The 27,707-nt window shown below is 39.7% G+C and overlaps 1 protein-coding gene across 12 annotated transcripts in view; it reads left to right on the top strand.

Moving 5' to 3' along the window:
- GRIN2A (glutamate ionotropic receptor NMDA type subunit 2A) overlaps positions 1 to 27,707 on the top strand; it is a 185,526-nt gene that overhangs the window by 122,558 nt on the left and 35,261 nt on the right. For all 12 annotated transcript variants that reach the window (XM_064726408.1, XM_064726410.1, XM_064726407.1 and 9 more), the window contains 7 exons: positions 630 to 744; positions 9,240 to 9,445; positions 11,145 to 11,313; positions 11,428 to 11,581; positions 16,045 to 16,170; positions 18,747 to 18,976; positions 24,186 to 24,346. In XM_064726408.1, coding sequence (XP_064582478.1) covers positions 630 to 744; positions 9,240 to 9,445; positions 11,145 to 11,313; positions 11,428 to 11,581; positions 16,045 to 16,170; positions 18,747 to 18,976; positions 24,186 to 24,346 — 1,161 coding nt within the window. The remainder of the gene's footprint in view (positions 1 to 629; positions 745 to 9,239; positions 9,446 to 11,144; positions 11,314 to 11,427; positions 11,582 to 16,044; positions 16,171 to 18,746; positions 18,977 to 24,185; positions 24,347 to 27,707) is intronic.

Here is a 27,707-nt window from a genome sequence, read left to right as displayed (position 1 = left end):
TTGAAAACTGTTGAAAATTAAGCTAAACACAAAAGAATAAAAACATAAATCCTTTTTCTTCTGAAATTACTGAACTGAATATTTACCAACACCTTCAAAGCTTTCATGTGTGGTTTTGGCATTGGTGGAGTTTATGCTTGTCGCACAACACCACTGTGTGTAGCTCCAGTTTTGGGAGGAGCTGACAGGACTCTGGAGGTCTGAACAGGGGAGCACAGATTGGATGATTTGAGTATTTGCTCTGAGTATTACTCAGTGACGCAGTACTACAACGCTACCCACAGAGGTGATGTGGGTTTGTTTAAAATGCTCCTGAAAAACTGGTGAGCTTGTCCAAAGTGCCAGAAAGATTATTCAGGGAGGGGAGAGATTAATCATATGTAACGTGGAAGCTGTTAAAAATGATGTCTTGCATTATAATTCACACACCAACAATATTTTGCTTTGTCTTGAGCTGTGAACTGCCTTGGAATGCCCCGAGTCCCCACGCTGCAAGCACAGGATTCCCAAGCTGGGCTTGGTGCATGGATCTCCTCATCCGTGCTGCTGGTGATTGCGCTTGCTGCTCGATAACTGCTGGACGGAGAGCCCATTAATTTTCCAATGAACTTTTCCTCCTTGCCTTGCAGGTTTATGATGAATGTGACGTGGGAAGGCAGAGATCTGTCCTTCACAGCAGACGGGTACCAGGCGCACCCCAGGCTGGTGGTGATCGTGCTGAACAACGAGCGCGAGTGGGAGAAGGTGAGCGCTGCTGTGGGCCTGGGGATGGATTCCTGTCACAGCTCAGGGGTCCTGCTCCTGCAGGTGTGCCACAGCACTCAGAGGGGACCATTTTGCACCATCCTGAGTATATCTGATGAGCTTTAACAGATCAGTGAAGAAAAGCCATGTGGAGTTCAGATTTCTATGAAACGCACCTTGCATTTCCAGTTCTGCTTAAAATGTAGCAATGGAAAATGGATAACTGAAAAGTGTCCAAAAGTTTAGTCGTCAGCTACTTGATTTTGGATGGGTTCTTATATCTTGACCACTCCATCCCTTTTATTTTCTTGATTTTGTATTTTTTGACAGTTTTTGTAATAAAAAGGGTGTGCTTTTTACTTTTAAGTAAAAGCACACTTAAAAAACCCCCAACTTGTAAAGTTCCTGTTGAATTGGAAAATGATCCTATCCCTGTTTACCTAAAAAATTCAGAATCTTGACTAGTCCAGGTAGACAACTGATCTCCATATAGACTTCTATATAGACTAGAAGGAAAAATGTTCTAGCATCAATGTTAATCATATATGCAAGTAGTAAATGAAAAAGTTTACCACAAGCATCATCTCTTTTAAACTCCAGTCTCAGCCTGTGATTTTTTTGTCTCTGAGTTTTGCAGGCTGTGGCCCTATGTTTAAAAACTTGTTTTAGGAAACTGTTTGTAATATAAGACTGTAGGAAAACATACATCTAATCATCCACCAGTTTTATTTTAAATTCATGAGACGTAATTCTGCATTATCTAAATTGCTGCTGAAATTTATGAATTCTTTTTCTTATAGTTTTAAAACCCCATTGAATCAGCTTAAAACTCCAGTTTATAAGACTACAAGACTTTTCATGATGATGAATAATAATGACAAAATCAGAATTACTGAAGGACATCTCAATAAATATGCTAGTCATGCAGAAACACAGAGAGTAGTCCTAGATTATGCTGTGTATTTCTTTATGTTCATTTGATGCAAATTTAATTCTCTGGATAAATTTAATCCTCTCCAAATGTGTCAATCTGAATCTTTGGAGGAATCATTTGCTCACTAACTGTTATGAAAATTTCTTACCCTATTTTAAAATTCTTCAACAGTCTGCATATCATATATAATGTTCTGGAAAAATATTACACTGCTTGGGGAATATTATTAGCATGAGGTGCCAAAGGAAGAAAATAGGCTCAAAGAGGCAGCCAACAATGCTTATGTTAAAATAATTTCATACATTTTGTACCTTGAAACTTCTCTAAAGACACCATTCAAAGGACAAGGAGAGATGGGTTTGATTTTTTTTTTTGGAAAATAATCTAACAGCAGCAAAGAAATACTGGATATGTGAATCAAAATTATTTCCAAGAAATAACTGGAGCCTGTTTTAACCTTCCAGTGAGTCCCTGTCGGAGGATGAGGTTTGGGGTGGGTTGTGCAGGGCCTGCCATGGTTGCAGGGCAGCAGTGCCCACTCGCCTGCAGTGCTGGGCTCCCTGGAGGCTCGTCCTGGCCTTGTCTCTGCAGTTTTCCAGCTGGTGAATCCCTTCCTGCTCTCTGTCGGGTTTGAGGGGTTTCTAGGAGGAGGAGCAGAAAGGGATGTGTGTGCTGGTGTGTGGCCCTCTTTGGAGCCCTGCTGGTGCCCAGTGGGGTGAGGAGTGAGGGCAGGGCAGCTCTGGCGCTGCTCCAGAAGGGCTGTGGAAAGGGGCCAGCTCTAATTAGGAATTCTGTCAGAGGGCAGCCGTGAGAGGCGGCCAAGAACGCTCTGTCACCACCAGGCTGATTCTCCTGACCACAGGCTGATCCTGCCTCTGTGGATGAGGACAAATAAAGTGACTGATCAATTGTCCTGGCACGCTGGATGTAGCTCTGGGCTGTCTGGGCACACCCCACATCTTTTCAGCAGAGTGTCCCCATGCACTTCAGCCCCATTGACTGAGAGATTGAGGAGGCCTTTCTCTTCCACATGGTTTGTTTGAACAGCTCTCTAGTGTTGTCTCAGTGTTCTCTCCAAGTTGCAGGTTTTACCCCATATCTCTTAAGCAATTTCTTTCCTCTTGTTCCTTTCTCCTTGAGCTGTTTTGCTCAATTTCAAAACTGTCAAAGTTACTCATCTGAGATCTAACATTTGCTGCTCTGAGTTTCCAGACAGGCACTTGCTTCTCCTTTCTCTTACAGTGTAGCAGGGATATCACAGAATGGTTTTATTGAAGTCTTATTAAATATCCTCAATCCTATATGGAAAAATCAAGTTTTAGTATCTAATTAAATAATTTACTCATGTGAAAAAATGACAATGCAACAGCCTGTAAATCCTCATAATGTAACTAATGTGCATACTGCAAGTAGCTAAATTTATTATTTATGTAGAAAGAGTAATTGTGTTTTAAGTGAAGAATTTTTTACCTGGTATCCTCCTAAAAATTCAAGATTTATTTTTAAAACCAACTCTTCTTTTTTTTTAAACTGCTTTTATTCAAATACAATTTTTCTTTGGTTTCAGAATTGATATACTTCACTTAAAGCTTAGGGTTATAGAGAAGCTGTTCTACCATAGCTGGAGAACATTTATCTCACCCCTCAGAAAAAAAAGTTATTTTTTCTTTACTCAGTATTGAAACTTTGAGGTGGTAACTTCACATGTAAGTGGGGTTGGCTGAGGGGTTTGTCCCATATCAGATGCTAAAGAAAGCTGTTTGAACGATAATAGTTTGAAGACTGAAAAAATCACTTTTTGGGCATGTTTCACAGGCATCCAGCAAGATATTTTGACAGATCCTAAAGCAGCTCTCAAACTTCTGACACTGACATTCAAATTCTTGACAGGCAAAGGGGATGCTGTTCTCAGGCAAGAGATTTTTAAGACGACAAGCTTAATGTGCTCGTTAAAGTGAAACTTGATAAATTTACCAGAGTTAGCAGTATTGCCCAAATATCAGCAAAGCACTGCAGGATCACTGTGCTGGTGCTCAGGAACCCTCAGAGGTTCAGCAGCCCCAGCTGCAGCTCCCCTCTTCATGTTACATCAGAGAGGTGGGACCTGCATGTCTCACCTGGCCCATCAACCTCACAGTCTGCTAGTCTGGCTTTTCCCTTTTTTTTAGCATATTTTTAATGTGGAAATAAACAAAGTCAATCCAATATTAAAGTAATATGCTAGAATATGATTAGCAGTGGCAAAAGTAGGCAGTTTAATTAGCAGTGTGTATCACATATGTTAAGTGAGGTGGGGAAGACTGCATTTAAAGATGAGTGTGTTCCATGTGTAAAGATAATGAAAAATTACTGATGCTCCAGGTAGATGCAGATAAAGTTACCATGATGGTCTGTATTCTGGGTGAATTTGCATACTACATGGCACAATTGCTAATGAAACACCACTGCAAGAACTGTTCCTTTAAATCCAGGTTTATTCTAAGCAGAGCCTGTCATCTTTAACTTTCCACTAATGCGGGATTTAATGCAGAACTGGATTTTTCTCCGGTTAAGTAGCATATGCCAGGTTTACAGGCTCTGTGTGGGGTTGTACACATTTGTATCTAAGTAGGAAGGAGTGGGCAGAGGGTGCATGGTTCCTGCCTGGAATAAATGAACCAAGGTCTTCATGGAGAGCTCCATCTGGCTACCAACATCCACTGTCATGTAGCCCAGAACAGACAGCTCCTGGGGCTGGCTTCACTGGGCAGGAGCTGAGAAACCCAACCCCATCTCAGGCAAATTTCTGACAGAGCTTTTTGTCAGAGTACCGTGGGGATAAAAAAGTCAGTGAGGTGCTCCATGGTAATTTCTTGTGAAACCTCGATTGATTTAAGCAAGGGTCATGACAGATGAGAGATCCTTGTGTCTCCTGATGGATATTCCCTAACACTGGTGAGAAATGCAGATATTTTAACTAGAACAGATGAAATTGCCTGAGCTAATAATCTGTTTGCTGGGGTATCTTTTGTCAGTAGCTCTGTGCTGTAATGTGATATATTCTTTTTGCCCATAGCAGAAGCAGCAGCATGCTCTCTAACATCTGTTGGGTTGTCATTCCCTGTATTCCATCCTTGTTGTTTTGTGTATTTAGCCTTGCTGTAAATATGCCTGTCCTGACACTTACTGTCAGCTGAAAATTGCATGTTGTTTCTGTATCAGTGAGCTTCTGCCTAGCCTAAAGGCCTTTCCTTTGACCTTTACTCTGCTGAATTGTTTGAATTGCACCAACTATTATGCAGCATTTCTTAAATCATGTATTCCCAAGGAGGATCCCACCTCTTTGCTGTTGTAAAGGACTCATAACTCCCATGGAAAGCAAAGGTGGTGTGCTTTGCCCCTGTTCTTTACACCTATATATTAGAGAACAGAAGACTTTGAGGTCAGCTCTCCCTCTCTGAAGGTAAAGGTATGTCTGTCTGGGCATTTCTGGAGAGCTGTAAGGTCTTCACTGAGTGCAGAGGTGACAAAAAATCTTCCCCTACTGGGAGATGGAAGAATGAGCTGTCAATTTGTTTATCTCTCTTTCTTTCTAATGACATAATCAACTCTTAAAATGGCTTCTCTGGTATGAGCCTGAGCTCTGGCACTGCACAGAGTTATCTGGGACATTGCCCAGAACCAAAACTGTACCAGCCCCGGAGGATTTGGTGAGTGCTAATTAATAATTCTGTATTGAAAAATGAGGCTGCAGGAGGTGGCAGCTTTTATTTCTCCTCCTGTTTGTTTATAATCTCTCTGGATGCTGTGTTTTCCTTGGAGCCCTGCTGGGCACAGGACTGGTGCCTTCCTGATGGTGTCAGCAGCAGCCATGAGGGAGGAGCAGGACATTTGCATTCCCCATATGAGAATTTTGCAGCAAATTTTGGAAACTTCAAAGTCTTTAAGTGGATGTCTTCAAACCATTCAGGACTCAAAACCACTTCTTATTAATAAGACATGGAACTGCTTGCATCATATTTTGTCACTTAAATTTAGAGTGCCATTGTGAAATATGGACCTTCAGAAACATAAAAGTGGCACAAAGGTTTGCAGCAGGTGGTGTACAGCAGATGCTGTGTCTGGAGGAAGGGTTTTGTTCTTGTGCTTTGTTCTGCAGCTGTTATTGCTAACCTGACAAAAATCTATTTTAGCTTTTTAGTTATTGATTTAAAGCTTGCCATAGTAGCTCTTTCTTTTAAGTGGAAAAGTGTAATGAAAAAATAGTAGTAAATAGTTTTTCAATAAAGCAAGATAGGCTAGATTTTTTATTTGCTCAGCACTATTTTCTTAACTGAGACAGCTCAAAAAGTATTGTTGTGCAATGTATGTGTGTTAAATGTAAAAGGAACATCCCTGAAAAATCTTTCTCTTTTGAAAGGTTTGGCTGGCTAGTCCTGGGAGTGCATTTAGTATCGTTGTTGTCATGTAACATTTTTTCTAACAAAGGGGTGATGGGTGTGTGCTGTGTACAGCTCCCGTCTGCTGGGAGGAGGGTGACAGGACTGAGGTATTGGTTTGTTTTTGGTGAGATATGCTGGTGTGACAGAATCTCTTTCTGTGCCAGCACTGGCACACAGGGAAGCTCTGCTCAGGATCTGGCCTTGCTCTTTTTCTCTGGTTTGATGGCCTCCCTGAGGTGTGTGAGCAGGGCTGTGTTAATCATCCTTGCATTGTTCAGAGACTTCTTTGGGATGCAGCAGGAGGGGACTCTGAGGTACAGCAGTGTGTACCCGTGCAGGCCTCTGTCTGCCACATAGAAACACACTAAATTTTTCATTATCACACCAAAATCTTCATTCTCACTCTCCTTGGCTGCAGTTTTCCAAAGATAACAAGGCTTGGATGGGGTGGTCAAAGCACCTGTGCCAGAGTCAGATGTGGGGAGCAGCATTGGATGAGAAGAGATGAGCACCCTGTGGCTGCTACCTCAGTCTGACTTCACACCAGCTCTTCCATTCTCTCAGCTATTTTCCTCTTTCCTTTTTGCATCCTGTGGAGATTAAACCAAAGGGAATATTCCAGACTGCGTGTGAAGTCAGAGAAAATAGGAAAGAATGTGCAAGTTCAAAAGAAATACAATGGTTGTATGTACCATTGCATGACTTTACTTGAAGATGAGTTTTGCACCTACCATAGTGAATCAACAGTTTGATGTGTTGATAAAACCATATTTTTAATGTAATTTCCATTCTTTTGGCTATAAATGAGGATTTCTATGGTTTGGGACACAATTTGTCACAGAAATGTTTCTATTTCTTTCTTCAAGTGAAGGTCACCTTCTGTATTTCTCTAGGATCAAACCCATATTTATTATCAATATAACTAGGAATGAAGGAAATTTTTTATAAGTCTCTGGATATTTTGTGTCATTTGTACATAGCACAGTAAATGGATATGTTGACAGTTCTGTAATGGATCATATCTGCATTTTTAGTGTGTTACCCACAGCTTGAATTTTCTTTTTAAAAATTTGGTTTACAAATACATACTACTGTGTTTACTACCTCAACACAGCAGTTTCATAGATGCAACTCTCAAAACAAATAAGTGTTTCTCCAGATCCAGGCATTTAAATGCGTCTGGTTATATCCTCCTCAGAACAGTAAAATGGAGTTGCTCCCATTGAAGTAGAAAGAATATCAGAAATGATATCAGAATATCATCAGCTTTGGTGTTCTTCTGTTAATAACACCAGAGCAATCTGTGTTCTTGATAGGACTTGGTGACCTCGCTGGGGTGGTTCCAGTGCTCCCTGTGACAGGGATGCAGATGCCAGGGGTGGCTGGCAGGGAATGTGCCCCAGGATCAGGATCTGCCTCCTCCCAGCATCCTGCCCCAAGTGGTTTGGGATCTGCTGCCCTCCTGACCACACAAATGCCATCACATTTCCTTGCTGATGTGTGGAATAGGCAGACAGGCGCATTTTCCACTTCTGAAATCCCTGGCATCCCTTGGCACGTTTGCTGTTTGTCTGAGGGCCTGGGCTGGCTGGAATCCTCCCATTCCAGATGGTCACCTCCGTGTTGTGCTCAGGGCTGTGACGACACCGTGTGAGCTCACGTAAGCCAGCACACGCTGCTGGCACTGCCACTGCTCACCACACCTCCACAATTAAACTGGTTTCTTTATAGAAACAATAGATTGTTCCCCTGGGGCTGAACTGGCTTTTCTCCTAAAGGCTTTGGTTAAATTTCATACTAGAAATATATATACACAGTTATCATATACAGAACTCCCATTGATTTGAGTGAGAATTCCTACTTCCCTTGAGATACTTTGAATTTCCTAATTTAAGTGAGTAGAGATTTGACATTTCTGCCTCCTACATGAAAGTTCAGTAAAACATCTTGACTTATAAACAGGATGGAAAGAAAACTGCAAAGGTCATGTGCTTATAGGCTTCCCAAAATAGGAATGGATATAAATCATGTTCTTTGGGAATTTTTGTGATTAATTTTCAAGTCTTTAGAAGACAGAATGTAGATAACAATTTTAAATTTTTTTAAGGGCCTGAGTCTTTTATTGTATTGCTAATTTCCACCATTTTCCTTGCAAAACAGATATTTGAACAGTCTTATGATTATGTTGTCATTTGTTTAGCTTAAGCAGCTCAAGAATTATTAAAATGCATTAGGTTTATAAATTATGTGGATTGCTAGCTCATTTATATTATCTGTCATCAGATAAAACATGTAATTAGATTTCTGGATAGAAAGTAGTTAAACAATCTGAGGACGAAAACACTAGACTCAAAAATATTTAAATCATAAACCTCCTTCTGGTGATCTGGAAATGGAAAGAAATGTGGGTTAATTTAGAAGGGATATTTTTTATAGTAAATAAGCTAGAAATTTTCATGTGCAGTGGGGTTTGCTTTCTTAAAAGTACCCAGCAGTTGGAAGGATAAAATAGTTCCTTCTGATGGAAAATAGTTATTTCTAATGGAAATTCTTACTAAAAATGTGGTTTGGTCTGGCTTCAGTGGAAGCCTGGGTAAAGGCTTTTGCAATGGCTTTTCAATGTATAAGAACACAAGAGTCTTCTCTTTGGGAAGATACTGAAATGACATTGTGATTATTTTTGTTATTGGTCAGATGCGTAGGTGTGAGTGTGCATTAGGGTTTTTGTTTGGGGTTTGTTTGTTTGGTTGATTTTTTAAAAAATATTTTTTTTATAACTTCAAATGGGTCCTGGTTGCAAATAGAGTATTTGGTTGCTGTTCTGGTTCAAATAGAAGAGCTGAATGTCAAATTTCAGTGCATGTAGCACCAGGGGATAGATGGTATTAACTGATAACACCCAGTTGGTATAAAACAGTTACCTATTAGAATAATGTACCTTATTTGTCTTTGCCACTGTGCATTTTCTCATTTCATGCAATTGCTGATAAATTTTAAAGTAATTTTAACAACAAAACCCCAATCCAACTGTCCTGGCCATGTAATTCCCTGTACCTGTGTTCCAGCCCACTTAATATTGGCTCCCCTTTTTCAAGCACCATCACGCAGCTCTGAGCAGCCTGTGGCTCTTGGCCTTGCAGGTGGGCAAGTGGGAGAACAACTCGCTGAGCCTCAAGTACTCGGTGTGGCCGAGGTTCAGCTCCTTCGCCGACAGCGACCCCGACGACAACCACCTGAGCATTGTCACCCTGGAGGAGGCTCCCTTTGTCATCGTGGAGGATGTGGATCCCCTCATGGAGAGCTGCCAAAAAAACACCGTGCCCTGCCGCAAATTTGTCAAACTTAAGTGAGTAAATACACAATGCTCCCTTTTCTTTTCCTGACTTCAAAAAATATAGTCCCCTTCCCCTTGTCCCCTTCCCCTTGTCCCCTTCCCCTTGTCCCCTTCCCCTTGTCCCCTTCCCCTTGTCCCCTTCCCCTTGTCCCCTTCCCCTTGTCCCCTTCCCCTTGTCCCCTTCCCCTTGTCCCCTTCCCCTTTTCCCCTTCCCCTTTTCCCTTCCCTTTTCCCTTCCCTTTTCCCCTTCCCCTTTTCCCCTTCCCCTTTTCCCCTTCCCCTTTTCCCCTTCCCCTTCTCCTTCCCCTTTTTCCCCTTCCCTTTTCCCCTTCCCCTTTTCCCCTTCCCCTTTTCCCCTTCCCCTTTTCCCCTTCCCCTTTTCCCCTTCCCTTTTCCCCTTCCCCTTTTCCCCTTTCCTTTTCCCCTTTCCCCCCTTCCTTTCCCCCCTTCCCTTTCCCCCTTTTCCTCATGGAATGCTCTTTGCACATCCTCCTTTTTAAAAAGTTGAGAGTTTCTGGTTATACACGTGTAAGTCACATTGAGTTATTAACAAGGTAGTAAGTTTATTGTAAATTCAAAGTCAATGAAAATCAGCCTATTTCAGTCACATGGAAGAAGATTGTGTTCCAAAATGGGACTGTTTTAATGAGTCCTCGTTGAGTTGTTTCCAGCTGTGTTGAGATACGCCTGCTTTCATTAGTCTGTAACAATTTGAAAATGTCTCCTAATGAAAATGTTAAGTTTATGCTGAAATTTGGTATAGAATAAACTACTCCAGCATAAAATACACTGTGACTTACTATCAAGAGAAAAGTCCCCTTCTTTCAGTTCTCCATAACTTCATAGCAGTCATTAGAAATCAGTGGAAGAAATCAGTGTACGTTTGTCAGTGGTGTTTTACCTGCTCTATGCCTTGATCTGTGTATTTATGAACTGAATATAACAGGATTTTTATGATCAGGTGTGAGGGAATATGATGCATGCTTCTGAAGATTTCCAGAGACTGCTAAATGGTTGCACACATGCTTCCTGAAGTCCAGAGAAATTTTTTTTTGTTCAGTTCTAATCTAGTTTTATTTTAATTTTTAATTTTTCCAAAAGGCTGTAAGATACTGCCTTGCCTTCTGAAGTTGCATATACTAAAAGGTTCTGGAGGTCCCCAAATGAACATTAAAAAAAAAAAAAAGATGAAGAGAAAACTGGCGTCCTTGCACTTAAGGGTGGCCTGAAGTTCACCTTCTCCTAGTGCAGGGAAAGGTGCACTTTGAGAAGATGCATCCATTTCCAGCATGGTGAACTGCTGGGCCTTTTTATAGCTTACATGTTCTTTAATTACTAAATGACATGTAGTCTGATGTCTTGAGAGTAAAAGTAATAAAAGTTTAATCTAATCCTAAGAGAGAGATTAGTAAGAGCAGGCTGTATGTCTTGATGGAGCAGTGCAGAGTGTGAGGCTGGATCCTGGAGTAGAAGGATGTCATGTGAGGTAATGTTGTTTCTGTCTCACCAAGCAACTCTGTCATGATTAGCAGGAGCTGCAAACACCATATAGCTATAAAAGCATCCTGTGGGTTATTTTTGCCTTGATTCAGAAAAACATGGTCATTCACAAGAGTGGCAAAATGTTGTTTCACAGTGTGCTGTATCTTGCTGTTGTGCTGCCTCTGTTTTTCCCAGCAGGAATATTTATGTGTGTCTTCTCTGTTGACAGCAACAAAACTAATGAGGGAACGAACGTGAAGAAGTGTTGCAAAGGATTCTGCATTGATATCTTGAAGAAGTTGTCTAAAACTGTCAAGTTCACATATGACCTGTACTTGGTGACGAATGGGAAGCATGGCAAAAAAGTCAATAACGTGTGGAACGGGATGATTGGTGAAGTGAGTTCTCTTTTGGGTAAAAGAGTTCCTAAGGACTCAGCGATGTCTGGTTGGGCTCTTTGGAGGAAGGAGGAGCTCTGTGCTGACCCTGGTGTGTGTTGTCCCCGTGACCAGGTGGTGTACCACCGGGCAGTGATGGCCGTGGGCTCGCTCACCATCAACGAGGAGCGCTCGGAAGTCGTTGACTTTTCGGTGCCGTTTGTGGAGACGGGGATCAGTGTCATGGTGTCACGGAGCAACGGCACAGTGTCACCGTCTGCTTTCCTAGGTATGGTCCCCAGCCCGTCCAGATAACCTGACTGCATTTCTGTGGAGTTGAGTGGATTTAATTGTGTGTTAATATATGTAGTGCATTAACACAGTTCTGTTGAGTTTTGAATTTTACATTAAGAAGTTTGTGCTGTGTTGATGTGCTGATTAACATGACCGTTAACACATGGACACAGTGCTCTTGGTTTGGATGCTGAAAGTGAAAACCAAAGACAGTGATTTCAGTATGAGAAAGAATCCTCTAAAACCTTCAGTTAGGAAAATTACATCCTCAACCTTGCTTCCTTACAAACTAACTTATGCTTGTTTAGCTTTACTTAATATCTTTTTAATGTTCACAAAATAATTGAAAAACCATTGTAGAGTTGAAGATCAATTTCCTTATCTTTAGATATCATTTAAAGCTATTTTGGTAACAGATACCTCTGGCTTCTGAGCACCACACTACTGCACTGGAGAGCTGAGTGTTTTCTCCATTGATGCATCTGAACAGTAGAGATAGAGCAAAGAAATGCAAGGTTGGAGGTGGGATAAGGAAACAAAGACTCTGGGCTTCTTTTATTGCATGCTTCTTTCAGTTGTGCATTTTTCCTTTCATTGTTTCTCTCTCCTCTTTTAGTGTTTATAGTTTCTTTTAATGTTTGGCCTGAATTTACCTGAAGCAGAAAAGAGAATCAGCCATGAGGTGGTTCAAAAGTACCCAGAATGCTGTTATGTATTGGGCCTACTATTGGCCCATGATGTATTTGGGCCTACTATTTTTAAAGATACCTTGTACTGGAATAGTGGCACTAAAACCATTAAGTGGAAAAATAAATAGTCAGTATATTCCAGGTATCGTAGGGCAATGTTTGGAATCTTCAAGTCCATTGGGTCAGCAGTGAGACCAGTCCTGAATTACTAAGTGGAAGTTCTTCACTCCCCCTGAAGTTGCTCACAGACATGGAAGAGCAGATTAGTGGTGTAATATCAAATGCAAGCAGGCAAATAATTGAATTTTCTTACACAAGAATCATCATTTAACCACAGAGCTTATTTCTCATATCTCTTCCATAAAAGAACATTACAGAGATGATGCAAGTAAATATGACACAGTGAGTAATCAAATAATTTCCCAAATGTGGTGATACCTAAATAGATTTTGCTGATGTTTGATATGAATGAAAGACTTTAAGTGGAATTGCAAGAAACTGTACTTGTAATAAAAATACTCAGAGAGTATCTTTATTTCTTTGAGTCATTGAGTTGTAACGTTCATTTTTTAAGTTGCAGTTGCAACATGTTGAAATGACCATTGGAAATAAAAATTGGGGTGTTTTCGAAAGTGCAAGTGCAGTTGATTTTTTACTTCTCCCTTACAAACCTGTTTACAGCCACCATCAAAAGAGAAGCTGCTTTTGCATTTTTCACAAGCAACAGAGTTATTAGATTTCTAAAATGCATTTAATGTTATTGGTTTAGTTGGATGTGTATATAATTCAAAAGAAACAAAAAAGATCCCCTTCTCATAAAGCTCTCTAAAATAGCTCTACTTTTGAAGAAATCTGATTTTACTGCACCAATAAATCAAGCCTGTGCTCTGTTTTTTCCAGGCATAGATGAAGCTGCCAGTTTGCTGGAATTGACTGTATTTTGATGAGGTGTGCGTAGTAGTAAAATGTTTTGCCTTGCAAAATACTATCAGGCAGATAACTGAATTTATTCACAGACTGATTTTGTTTCAATTAAATAACTGTCTGAGAATAGAGTCACCTTATGTAAGACTTTTAAAAGATTTTAAAAAAATCTGTCAAATATAGTACTATTTTTGAAGAGTAGCACTTGATTACAGTTCCTGAAATATCTGGGTTTGTGAATTGTTCCTATGAATGTGGACAAGTACAGGATTTTGTGTAACTAGATTTTTCCAGTCAGTTGTTGTGCCCAGTAGATCTGAGTAACTGATGGGCTGTGACAGCCTCATCCTCGTTATCTGCTGTGTTCTGGTTCTGATGTGTCTCCTTCAAATAAGAATTTTATCCATGGTAAAACATTTTCACATTGTACTAGAGATAATATATGCTAGATCTACAAATACTCTTTTAATGATTCTATGGAGTTTTGGTTCAACTTCATTTAAAAACCAAATAAATAAAGTAAAACCTTAAATCTCCATGTTTGTATTTTTCAGAGGGAGAGTTCATAAGAGAGGTCAGCTTTTTTTTCTGGAGGCATTGATGGAATACAAAATCTATGCCCCTCTTTATTTAATGTCTTCCTTAAGCTTGATTTTGGTGGTGGGAGGTAGGATTCAAAGACATGTTTTCCTTGCTTGACATTCTCTGTTGTCAGTCATTTGAAATATACACTAACAAATCACATATTAGTTTTTTTCTGCCATATTATAGCTTTACTGAAAATTCCTTTAAAACCTGCTGCTTGCCTGAGGGAGGTTCCTTTCCTGTCCTTTGAGAATCAAAGCACAGTGCTGAATGTGTAATTGGATCTCTGATATGACAGGAAGATCGACTTTGTTATTCAGTTGATTTTGTACTTGCTCAATCTTACTGCTTGCTATCCCAAATAGCTTTTTGTTTTCCTATTGCTTCTATTAATTCACCACCTCATTACCAGACTCCTTAAATTATTAAAGAGAATTCTGCTTAAACTCTTGTTTATAGCTCACTTTTGTGCATTGGCTTGTTTTGCCCTTTGCCTTCTTTAGATTTTGACAAATTACCATTGCTGTTTCTACACTGTTGCTTTTGATAAGGGTTTTATCAGCCTTGCTTTCTTCTGTGAGAATGCTGTCAAAATATTATAGTAGTTCTACATGAATTCCAATTTAATCCAGTTGCTAACTGAATTCAGAAAATATTTTTAGACTGTATTTGGCTATATAATGTCCCTTCTGTGGCTGCATCTACATAGATCTTTCTCTGCCTTCCACAAATTCTGTTATTTTCCTAACTTTCCATTCTCTCCCATACAAATGATTACAGTACTTGAATGAACCTCATATCCTCTCTTAAAAATAAAATTACTAATTGAAAAATACTGCTCCTTTGCAAGAGGAAAACAGTTTGGTTTAAAATGTCCCTGCTTTGCCTTAGTTACCATCCAAAAGCACCAGTGGGGCTATCTGTTATTTGGTCTTAGACGTCTAAGTCACAGATTTCTGAAGAAATCATAGCAAAGACAAAAGAGCTCATGAGTTTTCTGTGCTTGGGCACAAATTATTACATTTTATTCTATTCTGGGTGAATCATCTGAGTTTGGGCAAGGCTGAGATTGGGCTGTTGGGCTTAGAACATTTCAGCTCTCAGTCATTGTCCTTTCCTGCAGTGAGGGAAGAATCAGTGATTCTAATCTTAAACTCAATAAATGAAAAAGCTACAAGAGAGGAACTTCTTGGGCTTTCAAAAACAGGCAAAACATTTTAACACGTGAATTTTCTGTAATTTCTATTGTTTCTTGGTTCTGTCCCAATTAGAAATAGTATACTAAGATTTGCTTTCTCACACTTCAGAGCATGCTCACACTTGCTTTATTTGCACAAGTTATGAAGTGAAGTGCCCCAAATAAGTTGGCCTGACAAAGAGATATTATTTTGCTATGCTAATCTTTCTAACAAATATCCTTGTACCAAAGCAGATACCACAGGTACTCCTGAAATGACAGAATCTTTGGCTGGGAAAGATGATATTTGATATTGATATGGAGTCCTTTTAAAAAGTTGGTGCTTAGTCTGATATTTGAAGCTGCTTCTAGTTTTATGCTACAGCCTACTTCTTTTACGTAATTATGGTTCTTCTGTCTTTCAAACTGACATCCAATTTTCCATAAATCCTTTTGATTTCAGTAATTTGCTCCCAGATGAGAATGAGACATTCAGAAGGATGTGGTTGCAATTGATAAAAATATCATCTTCATTGGTGTTAGATGAAAGTAAACACAGAGAGAAAAGAATCCTTAAACAAAAGTGTTTGGTTTGAGTGCAAGTATTTATCTTTCCTCCTCTAACACTTTTTGTTGGATAGAAAATGAGAGAGAAGTCTACTTCCCTGAATTACCAAGTGTATTAAACATATGCTTAATTGCTTTTGCTTTGCAGAAACACAGTCACAGTGGTTGGACCATTCTGTTGATAAATTTCTATAATTCAGGATGAATAGACGCAGCAACCTGGTTGTGGACTGAATAAGGAGCAAGTCAAACCAATTATGGACCATCAGTGTCAAAGAAAAGTGTGCAGCCTTTTGTTTTTAATTACAACTTACATTTCAGCTTTTGAATTTATGGATTTTGTCTAAATATACTAACAGCAGTTCATTATATATTGCTTAGTTATTTGCTTAGTTATTTTTGTTGGGAAAAGCTAATGTAGAGGAAGCTGCTGGGCTTGCCTGGTGAGGACATTAGAATTCTTGTGCTGTGACTGGTTTAATGAACTGTGTTTCTGTTTCTCCTGTTTTGCTGCAGAGCCTTTTAGTGCTTCTGTCTGGGTGATGATGTTTGTGATGCTTCTCATCGTGTCTGCCATGGCTGTCTTTATATTTGAGTACTTTAGTCCTGTAGGATACAACAGGAACTTAGCACAAGGGAGAGGTAAGATTTGCATTTTACTCAACTCCATGTTTATTAAAAAATATGTATTTCCCATCCCTGGGTCTCCATCTTTTAAAATTAACATAACATAGGAATAAAACAATGCAATTAGCTATTAAACTGTTTATGTTCTTCATTTAAAGTATGGTTTCTTGAAGGCTGATATGGTCATGTTTGTAATTCCAATTCAATGGAATTCAGACAGGGAGCAGGGTAAGTGGTATCAGTTTTATTCAGGCAGTGTTTGGTTAGTACATGGCATCACTCATAAAGTGTCAGCAGTGAAATATGTTCCACTCCTGGCCATTACAAATTGATGACCAGTTCAGAGAAAGTTACCTAAAATCCTGTGCTCTTCTGGGCATTTTGAAAAATAGCAGTTATACTGTCCATAGTTCTGTACAGTCCCTGTAAATATCAGAATTCTTAGCCTTGAAATGAGGCCCCTGGCAGAAGGGCGTCTCTCTGTGTAGCACCCTCAGTTATAGAAACTTCATTTTCAAAACAGACAAGCTTTGTTTTAACTCTTTCTCAGTGAAAGCTGCGCTTTGACTCAGGAGTGAGGATTCCATATCTCACCATGCCCTCATCATCCCATTTCTTCAGTGACATTTCAGAGTGCAGCCTTTGTTAAAATTTCTAAATCATTCTTGCCTTGTTTCATAACAAGAAATCTTCCAGCTTGGTGAACACAGTTCTGGGCACTATTAAAAGCAAATGATTTATTCTAGACAATGGCTGGCTTGTTCCCTGAAAAAGTGGATTATTGTAATGTTCAGATGATGTTATCATTTTAATAAGATGGTAAATGTGTAACCTCTGTCTGAAATAAACACTGTGTTAAAAGAGAAGTCAAAGGTGAATATAGACACTGGGACCCAGGGGCTTGGCTGTTCTGTTCTGTGCCTGAATTGATTATTTAGTGCACTTACAGCTACAAAGACATGTTATGGCACTAGACCATCCCAACTTGCCTCTAAAGACTTGCCACTAATCTAGCTGCCATTAATTTCAAATCTGGAATAGCAAAAAAAAAAAAAAAAAAAAAAAAAAAACAAAAAACCAAACAAACAAGTTTATCATCTCTCATTTCCCTTGGCATTTTTTGCAGGATGAATCTCAGTGGTAACACAATCCCCCGTGGCATAAACAGAACTTTAGATTGCTCCCTTGGCATATAATTTCTGTAACACTGTTGCTCAGAAAAATGCACATTATTCCTGTATCAGCTCAGTCCTTAATATGTCTAGAAGGTAGTTGCAGCTCCATTGTGTTTATTTTACGGCACTCTGTTTTCCTAGTGCTGCTGCAGAACAGGAGCATAATCTGAGATGTAGAGTTTGGCTGCATTGTGAAATATTTGCACTGCACTAGAGAGCATTTCTACTGAAATGAGAACATGCACTCAGTATACCCAGTTAGGGTTTTATGATTTTAAGAATCGTTGAATTATTATTAACATAAATTATAGTTTAAATGAATAGCTAGATCTATATTTGTAATGTGCATCCCCTTGGATAAAGGGACAGGGCAGGGAAGGAGATAAAGTTACAGATTTCTGCATCAGAGCTTATTGACTAAATTGCAATTGAAGTGAAAAAAGGATAATTATAAGTAGGCCAAATGAGTCACAGTCAGGGGAGTTCTGTTTCTCTGCACTGAGGGTGCAGGGAGTCTGGGTTATGAGCAATGTGTGATTGCACTGTGCCTACCTAGGGCTGCGTGAGAATGACTGCCCTTGGTTCTCCCAGGCTCCATAAATGGGGCCTTTGGGGTGGAAAATGACATTGTTCGTTCACTTCTGCCCCTGGGTGAGCCTGGGGGCAGCATGCTGCCCACTCCCAGCTTTGGGGTGAATTAAAAGATGACCCAAAATAGAAATAACAAAAGTTACAGAATGGCTTAGCTGGGACAGAATTTCACCTGTAATGTCAACACATTTGGAGCCACAGAACTGACTCTGAACATGTGAGGCAGCCAGAGCCTGGCTTGCTCTAAATTCCCTGTCTATAGAGGTGGCTCCTTTGTTCTGTCTTTCTGATTCATGCTCTGAGTACAAAGGTGCTTAAAAGTAGGTGACACATTCACACACTTTGATCTTAAAAATGCTTACATAATGTTCAAAAAGCATAATGTTGGATGACTGGAGATGATAAAAATAATTTGGGTAAGAAAAGTACTAGAATTGAATCATTAAGACTTAAACCTCCAGTTTTCCATTTCACATGTTTGCTGGCACAGAAAACTGACAGGGCAACAGTGTGGCACATTTCTTCCTGCAGGAGACACACCAGCCTGCTTCTCCTCCAAACCTATCCTTTCCATTTTCATCTTAAAAATTTTGAACCATATGCCACGTAGAAAAATGTTGACTTATGCTTTAAAAATGTGGAACTCGTTGTCATTGCAATGGAGGGTACCTCTGGTAAATCCTGTGAGTATATTTGGAGTACAGTGAATATATATACCAAAATATTTTCTAACCATGTCTCTGGCACTAATGGCTTGTCCCTGCATGGTATATTGGCAAGGTTTAATTTAAGTGCGGCTGAGCTAAGTGCTCTTTGAACTTCCAGATCCCCATGGGCCGTCCTTCACCATTGGAAAGGCAGTGTGGCTGCTCTGGGGCTTGGTCTTCAACAACTCTGTGCCTGTGCAGAACCCCAAGGGCACCACGAGCAAGATCATGGTGTCAGTCTGGGCTTTCTTTGCTGTCATCTTCCTGGCCAGCTACACTGCCAACTTAGCTGCCTTCATGATTCAAGAGGAATTTGTTGACCAAGTGACTGGGCTGAGTGATAAGAAGGTAGGTATTCAGCTCAAAAGGTGTCAGTGTGCATCTCCATAATCCTTCTACAAATTTGTACTTCCTGATAAAAACTCTGAGCAAGATAATGAACTAAAACTGGATGATTTCCTTCTGAATGCAAGCTTAACTAACAAACCTAAGACCCAAAGCATGAAAACATCAATCTATATTTAAAATCTCTGCATAGCCTATTCAAAAGTAGCTGCATTAACTGAAAATCACCTTTATTTTATTACAGAAATCAATTAGTGCTTGGTTCAAAAGAATGCCTCACCAAAATAAAAAGCTTGAAAAATTTTGTGGGATATTAATAGTATATTAATAGAAAAAATTCTATTGCAGAATTGTTGTGATGAATATGCACAAGATACCTGAAGGGCATACTTTTGTTAAGTCTGTGCCCAGTTGTTTGAAAATGAAACTAAATATTGACATTAAGAAGAAATATTTAAATACAGTATAGCCCAGGGGACAATTTCACAAAGGGTTTTTTTCTCAAAGGACAGAGAATAAAGGAAAATGTTACTAAAAACAAACCAAAAAGGCAACATCTCAGTCTTGTCTGGTTTTTTTTTTTTCTGTTTTAACTTCTTTTTATTACCAGCCTTTGATTGATTGCCTGATATATCAAAGCAAGCATGGCTAGAGGAAAGCTAAAAAGAAACAAGAAATGATAATAGTTTTGTTTTCATTTAATTGTGTTGTCAAAACCTTTGAAAGAGCATGAAGATTGTTAAATATCCCTCTATTTTAAGATAATATTCTTAGAAGAGGCAGATAAATGGCATTGTCTCTTGGGGATAAAAACGAAGAAGATTTGAGAAATGTCTTTCTGCTGTTGATGAGAGAGAACAGAGGATTTGGTGAGCAAGAGCAGAGCATTTTCCTGGGCCCTGGTTTTGGCAGGCTCTGCCTTCCCCTGGCCCAGCAGCGGGCTCAGGTGTGAGTGACCCTCACCTTCCCCTCCTTGCTGGCTCTTTGCCACAGGGCTGGAAATGTCAGCACCTGTTCTGTGGCTTTTGGCCTATGACTTCCTCAGGTTTGTCATTTTTTTCTATTCTGACTGCTAAGTAGGATTTCATTTCCACAAAAAGCAAAGTAAAAATAGAAAAATACTTGAATCAGAAAATACCATCTGTTCTTGTGTGGTCTGCTGATCATTTATTTGATCTGCCACCTTTGTTTCTATTTTTTGGTTCTTCAAACTTTGCCTGAAGCACGTAGATATAAGCTAGGGAAGCCATGCCTTTTCTGATTAAATAAAAAAAGTTAGAACTCCAGAACAGCAATGAACTATTTCAGAACATTCTTCTTGTCATACATAGGTTTTGCCTCCTCCACAATCCTGAGGTTTCTTGGATTTTAAAAAACCAAATAATTTGGTATAATTTATGGGAATGTAATCTGATTGATGTTAAATTGTTTTTCTCCCCTCTTTCTTTTTTTCCCCTCTACGTTTATACGGTTCAGTACAGAACTCTGACCCTTGCAGGAAGCAAAGCAGTGACAGGCAAGGGCCAGAAATGTGGGTGTAATCAAATTTGAATAATTAATACCTAAAAGTTCACTAATTTTTTTTTGCAAAAATTAAAAAAAAACCAAACCCCACTTCTGGGCTTGTGAATTATTCTTCTCTCCCACTTTTCCCATTGCCATACTTGAAGAGTCAGGCTCTTCTGTCAGTGCTGTACTGCCAGTGCAAAAAAGTGTTTCCAGTTAGAGATACTGGCGTGTGATGGAAAAATCAGGAAAAACCCCCCTCTCCCTGAGCAGCCACCCTGACCTGCTGCACACAGTGTTGTCCCATTCAGGAATTTTGTTGCCCTCTATCAGCTGGTTCACCAGATTTGCTGATGTGATGATAAGGTGTTATTTACCCCTTATGCTCTAAGACCTCTTTACAGTTTCCTCATCCCTTGAAATGCTGCTAATGAATTTGTGAATGCCACGTCACCAGAGTGTCACCCATAAATCCATGGCACAGCCTGTTCTAGAGTTAGGAGGGGTGGGTGTTCACAAACTCAAATGATTCAGCAAATGAGAGGAGAATTATATTTTGACATTCTTGTGTATGTAATAGATGTTCAAAAGCTTTGTCTTCATCAAAAGGAACAGAAAATGAGCCCAAAGTATCCAGCAAAGACTGAAATTCGTGGCTTTTGTACTTTTGAGACCTTTTGTGCCTATTTCATGCAGTGAAACAGAAAAAATTGCTGCAGGAGGGTGGGCAGCTGTGCACAGAGCTGTCTCAGAGTGTTGTTCTGCTGGGGCTCTGCCTCGCATACACATGGCCCAGGAGCTGCTCTTCAGCTTTAACAGCAAACCTTAACGATGCCACTGACAGGCAGGAGATTATTTACTGCTTTCTAGTATTTTAGTAGTGTTTCCTGAAGTTCCTTAAAAAGCTCCAGAACAATAGCAAACAGCTGCTCCCAACACCAGCCTTTTCAGGCAAGCAAGTAAATCTTTAAATTAAGTCAGTATGTAATGTTTCTGGAAGACTTTGCTGACTTAATGAGATTGCCAGTTTTATTAAGGCATATAGAAAAAATAAAATAAAAGCAAAAGACTGGAGTTGTGTTGCCATGTGCTGCAGTTCTGTAGGGGGCAGAGCAGGGGAGACAGGAGTGAATTGGTCACTCTTCAGAGTGACAGGAGACCTCTCCTCTGTGACTCAAACAAGGGCCTTGTGCATTCAGCTCAAGAGTTCTCTCCATGATTTAAAAGATCAGCATTTCATAAAATGTCTAGGAAGAAAATTATTTCCTAGCAAACATGACATATTTTGTTTCTCATCATGGGGCTTTAGGGAAAATGAATGCATATAGAGCCTTGATTTATTTTTTCTTTTCTTGTCTCTTGCCTGCCATAGAGATCTTTGCTGCAGTCACAGACAGTGACAGTCTGTGTGCTTCTCCAGGACGTGGCAGTTCACTGAATATGAGTTTAATATTATTGATGAAAACTTTATTCATCTCAGATATGAGTGCAGTGTTAGAAAAAAAGATTTAAACCTCTTTTTTTCTTTACAAGTAGTCTGTGAGCAGCAATATAATAGCAGATGATGGTTTCAAAAATAATCTCCTCATGAGTGATAAAATTTGTCGGTTGGTGCCAAGAAATTCCAGTCTGTCGATGGGGTTTGGAACTATTAATCTGCTTTTTAACTCTGTGACTTTTGAATGAACTTGGGCTTTTTATTCATCCTCGTATTCTGCAGAAATATTTTTGTCTGCCATGAAAGTTCAATTTGAACAGATGTGTTAATTCTTTCAACTATTCCTGTGAGAGGAAATGCCTGCCAACATCCTAGATTAATATGAATGTTTTTGAAAAGTGAGACTATTTAAAAACAAACTCCCATTTTGAAATCACCAGAATTCTCCACCATAAAATCCCTGTTTCCCCAGTTCTCCTGCCATTCCCCCAGTTCCCCTGCCATACTGGGAACTGAGCTTGCAGAATGCTCCCCACAGCCGAATTTCAAAAAAATCCCAGCAATATAAAGAGCAGCAAGTCTTACAGGTCCTGAAATTGGCAGTTCTATTTTTTCCAGTTCTATTGACTGGCAAATTTAGGATACACATGAAGCCATTTCAATACATCAGAGACACATTATCTCTAGATTTAAATAAAGTTCATAACAAGCTACATTTATATCAGTAGACTCTCTGGACATATATTTAAAAGCAGGGTTTGTTTTAGTGCTGCATAATAAACTCAGAAAGAGAGACAGCAAATATAGACTAAGAATCATGAGTAGTGTACAGTGTAATTTTGGTGCAGGGGTCAATTACTATGTGTAAAAGTAGTAGCAAAGTTATAATTTAAACAGTAAAGCTCTGAAAAGGGAAAATGAGGAAAGTAAGACATCTGTTAGCTAAACAAATAGAGGAAAATAGAGTTCATTCCTTTATGCTTTGTCAAAATATGCTTAATTAAAATGAAGTATTTAATTGTAGTTCTGTAACAAGAAAATGGTGTTGCAGCAATAATTTCACAGTCAAGGTTTGATGGAATTGAAAATACTCCCAGTTTTTGTGTAAACCCATTTGTATTCTCTTTACAAATTGGCACTGGATCTTGGGAATGCTTGATGCCCTGAGACCAAATGTTAAAAAGAGAAATATTTCACGTGGAGCCCCAAAGGAATCAGCAGCTGTATAAATATTAGGCATCTCTTGCAGCACGGGATATATAGATTGCTCTTCTGACTTCAGCAATAAAAACAGAGTGCATTTAGAGTGGAATTCATGGGTGACTGCTTTTATCAATGCTCAATTCAATTTCCTCATTAGCCAATAGTTCCTCTAATCTGAGTGACCTTTTTAATCTGTTTCTTAAAGAGACATTTTCATCCTAAATTGTCACTTGAGTTTTAAAGGAAGATGTTGAAAAGGTGCATATAAAATTTTCAGATCTGTTAGCAAAAAATTTATGTGAGATTATTTGAAGGATTGCCAAGTGTGAAGCCTGCATGTGCCCTGAGCTATTGCCATTCCTTTGCAGATCCCCCCTGGCTGGTTCATCTGTGCTGATGCAATAATGATAGGGTAAAATTGTAGAATAAATCTCAGTGTCCTCAAGCAAATGGTTCATAGTTTTAAATGGTAGGGGTGAACAGGGACTGGGATTACAGGTGTGGGAGCTCCAGAAGCCCTTCTCATATCAACTATGGGTTCTGAGCCCCTGTGGAAGCTGCACGTGCTTTTATTCCACTCCAGTCATGGGTGGAAGGAAACTCCCTCACTCTGCCTCTCCCTGGCATTCTCCAGGACTGGGGCTCCCTGCTGAGTACTCTGGATGATCCTTTTCCCATCTTCCTGATGGGGAATCACAATGTCCCAACTGAGATGGAAGTATGAAATGACAATCCACAAAATACTCTTTTCCTTTGGTTGCAGTTTGCCGGTGTGCTTGGGTTCCCTGAGAGATGTTGGCAGATGAGGATCTGCTCCAGCTTCTGTTGTCCTGCCCAAGTGCAGAGCATGGGAGAGAGTCAAAATGGAGCTGGTTTTACCTTGGATGTAGATTATGTTCACTTAGTGTGAAGACAGTTTCTGGTATAATAGACCTGAATTGACCCACAGATTTGCCTAGAAGAAATTTGAGGCAATTGACACAACTTCTGTCTTTTTAAAGCTGAAATTGTCCTTCTTCACATTTTGGATGCCTGAAACACTTTGTTTATTCCATTTATCTCCAGTTTCAAAGGCCACATGATTATTCACCTCCTTTTCGGTTTGGGACGGTCCCAAATGGAAGCACTGAGAGGAATATCCGGAACAACTACCCTGACATGCACCTCTACATGACCAAGTTTAATCAGAAGGGAGTTGAGGATGCCTTGGTCAGCTTGAAAACTGGGTGAGTTGTTTTTTTTTCCATTGTTTTTTAAAGAATGCTGTAACTTTTCAGAAGCAGAGAACTACTGATCTGTACTTTCTGTGCTACTGGACAGACTGATGGCAGGCTGCTGTGTAGTACTTGGTGCTTTTTTCCCCCCAACTGTACAGTTATCAAAAAGAAAAATGATTGACTGTGATTTCTGTGATTGTTTTAAAATTACATGGTAGCTTCAATGTCCTGTGAGAAGTAGTTTCAAAGGGCAGAATTAATGTTTCTGGAATTTGAAGACAGTACAAAGACAGTCTGGTTATCTTTGCAGTGCTGCCTAATCCTGCTTCTGACAATCTTGGTAAATACTCTGGTAAATATTAGTGTCCTTCTTTCTTAAGATCTGAAAATTTAGTCTTGAGTGCCATCCATCCTTTTCTGTCTGAAGTAGCCCAATCTGCCTGTTTGGACAAAGACAAATTTTCATTCTTAATCCTCCAAAGGTATGAGAGTGACTCATTGCTCATATTGCTCATTCATCTGGGTGACAGGAATCTGCTAGCTCTAAACATTTAGGCTTGATAGCCTAACATGATTATATTTGTTAATAAAACAGTAATAATATTAATTTCTCAATGTAGGCTTTTAGGTTTTGTTTTGAAGTGAGAAGTTACTTTAGTGGGTTTAAGTGTATGTACTCTAGGGGCTGTTTCAAGGGACATCTCTCCTTATGTATGGTGAACACAGGACACGTTTCTTCCTATACTAAAATACCCTGTTTTGATTCTTTTTGGAGAACTGCTTATCCTTTTAATTTTTACTCCCCTTCTGCCAAACCTGTATGGGAATATAATGTATTAATTAAGCCAAACACCTTGGAATCTCGAAATCTTTTCTTAGAATGAAGACTCCTTCAAAAATTTATCCTTACATCTGCTTCCTTCTCTTCCTTCTCCTCTCTCCTTGCTGCTGTGTGGACTCAGTGTGCCCTCATTTCTGCAGGCACTCTCAGTGGCACTGCCCAGCCTGTTTGTGCCATGCCAGCCCAGATGTGTGACATTGGCACTCTCAGTGGCACTGCCCAGCCTGTTTGTGCCATGCCAGCCCAGATGTGTGACACTGGTGAGACCAGCCTTGCTCAGGGCTGCCAGGCTGCAGCTCCTGCTCTGACCCAGCCTGGGCAGGTCACATTTCCTGGGTGACAGATGAATTATGCATTAGAGATGGACAGCTGGATCCTACCATTCCTGCTGGGAATTTCTGAAGAAGGAGATGTCCTGATTTCAGCCATTTGTAGGACTTGTTCTGCTGGATGGACAGTTTATTTAGGGGATGTAAACTGCTTGTACTTTTCACCAACCGTTTGTGCTACTGAAAGCCCTGAAAATCTGCTGTTAGCTTGAAAACCAGGCCACTCCTCAGACACTTAAGTGTGAAAACAGGGGGGCCAGCCTGACTGCAGGGCTGCTCAGGATGTTCACTGAAACTCAGGCTGGCTGCTCTGGGCCAGCTGATGGTCCTTCTCAAGAGCTTTGCTCCTTTTGCTCCTTTTGACAGCATCAGCTATTCATTTTTGACAGATTCCTCTTCCCCAGCTGAAGTTTCTTTCCTCTTCTGAGTGATTTCTCTGTGTGGATACCCCCAGGTGTCTGCCTTGCTACCCTTGGCTGATATTTCTGTAGCAGATGGTACAAATAAACTTCTGGGTCAGTACAAGTAACTGCTGCCTCCAGCTGTGCTCCGTGGGATTTTGTCTGGTGGCACCTGCAGAAGGATTGAACAGCAGGATGTCAGCTGCTTTCAGACTCAAACTCTTCAAAAACAATTCTTCATTTTTTCTGCCAAGTTTTCTGTTCTTCAGCATACAGAATTGTATCTTCTTTCTATCCCCCTCATGATTTCGCTGACCAAATTCTTTCTCTCTTCCATGTGAAATTTGCCCTTTCATCTTTAACTAAACTCAGTGAAGTCTAGTTGAGATATCTTTAACTTCCTTTCCTCCCTGATTCACTGGATTCCATGATATTTAGTACATCTGGTCCCATGGAGTCTGTGTTTCTGTGGCTCTTTTGAGGATGACTCATCTCTTCTTCCTCAAACTGCTTCTGCTCCCAAACAAATATATAATTTCTATTTTCCTCTTCAGTGTGTGTGTTCTGTTCACCTTATTACAGCTAATTTGTTTCTTTTCATCTTTATCTCTTTTAAAAACTATTCCTGTACTTTTATCTTTTTTTTTTTTTCATCCTTGGGGATACAACAAGCAATTTCCCTTGTCCATGGTAAGACTTGCTGCTTCTGCACAGCTTTTTGAAAATGAACTCTCTGATAATTTTAGTCATATTCTATAGACTGAGAAGAACTTGCAAAGAATCTGGTTGATAATTGGTGCTGTGAGTTAAAATAAATATGAACTGTGTTATCCCTGAAGAGTGTTTGTATAACCTGTATATCCAATCCCACTTTAAAAACTACTTTTGCTTAATTGGAGACAAGAGGTTTAGTCCCTTTTAATTACTTTTTTATAGTGTTTGATTCTAATTTCAAGATGGAGCAAAAAATGCCATCAGTGAAGCAATGCTTAATGACTGAATAATGCCATACATGTGGCCCTTGTGATCCAGAGAAAATGAAATTATAAAGTAACATCTTGTCACTGTTCAGTCTGATTTTCCTGTGTCCCAAACAAAGTCTTTTGATCAACTTTAATTAGCATTAACATCTTGAGATGTATTGGAAATATCTTGATCTTTGAGATCATTATGTTTAATACATAATGTTACTGAGTTGAACTAGAAGGAGAAAGTAGGAAGAGGACAAACATAAAATTTCAGGCACACAGATTTCTGAAAACAAATTAAAAACCAAACTGCTGAGGTTTTTTGTTTGGTTTGGATATTTTCTAATCTTGCTTTCTTTCAAGAAGTGGAAAACCAGCTGCTTCAGTCCACTTGCTAATGGAGGGGAGAAATGTGGATAGAAAAATTTATAGAAATATATATAAAATAAATGGTATTCCTGCCTTTATTTCCTGGTCAGGTGTAAGGGGTAGATAAGACTTGTGTTGGAGCATTGCTGTACATGCAGAGGTGAATGTGCTCACATCTGTGTCTGGGAAGCCTTGACAAAACCCAGCCCCTTTCTGCTTTCATCTTTGAGAGGTGAGGCTGGTGCTGTTTCAGAAATTAACGTACAAGGAAAGCATCTGCCTCTGTTTTTTTAATTAGAACAAGCAACTTCATTGCATGGCCAATAGGCTTGGACCTATCTTGTTCAATTAGCATCAAAAATGTTTGAGATCATCACCTGGGAAATGCTGCAAATCAAAGTGGCAATGAGATTTTTGTGTTAGCCTGACATTGACATTATACCTCCTCCCTCAGGTGAGTCC

Source organism: Zonotrichia leucophrys, chromosome 14, assembly GCF_028769735.1.
Source record: "Zonotrichia leucophrys gambelii isolate GWCS_2022_RI chromosome 14, RI_Zleu_2.0, whole genome shotgun sequence".
Classification (NCBI taxonomy): domain Eukaryota; kingdom Metazoa; phylum Chordata; class Aves; order Passeriformes; family Passerellidae; genus Zonotrichia; species Zonotrichia leucophrys.
Note: the sequence above shows the minus strand (reverse complement) of the source record. Positions and strands in the feature narration are given on the sequence as shown.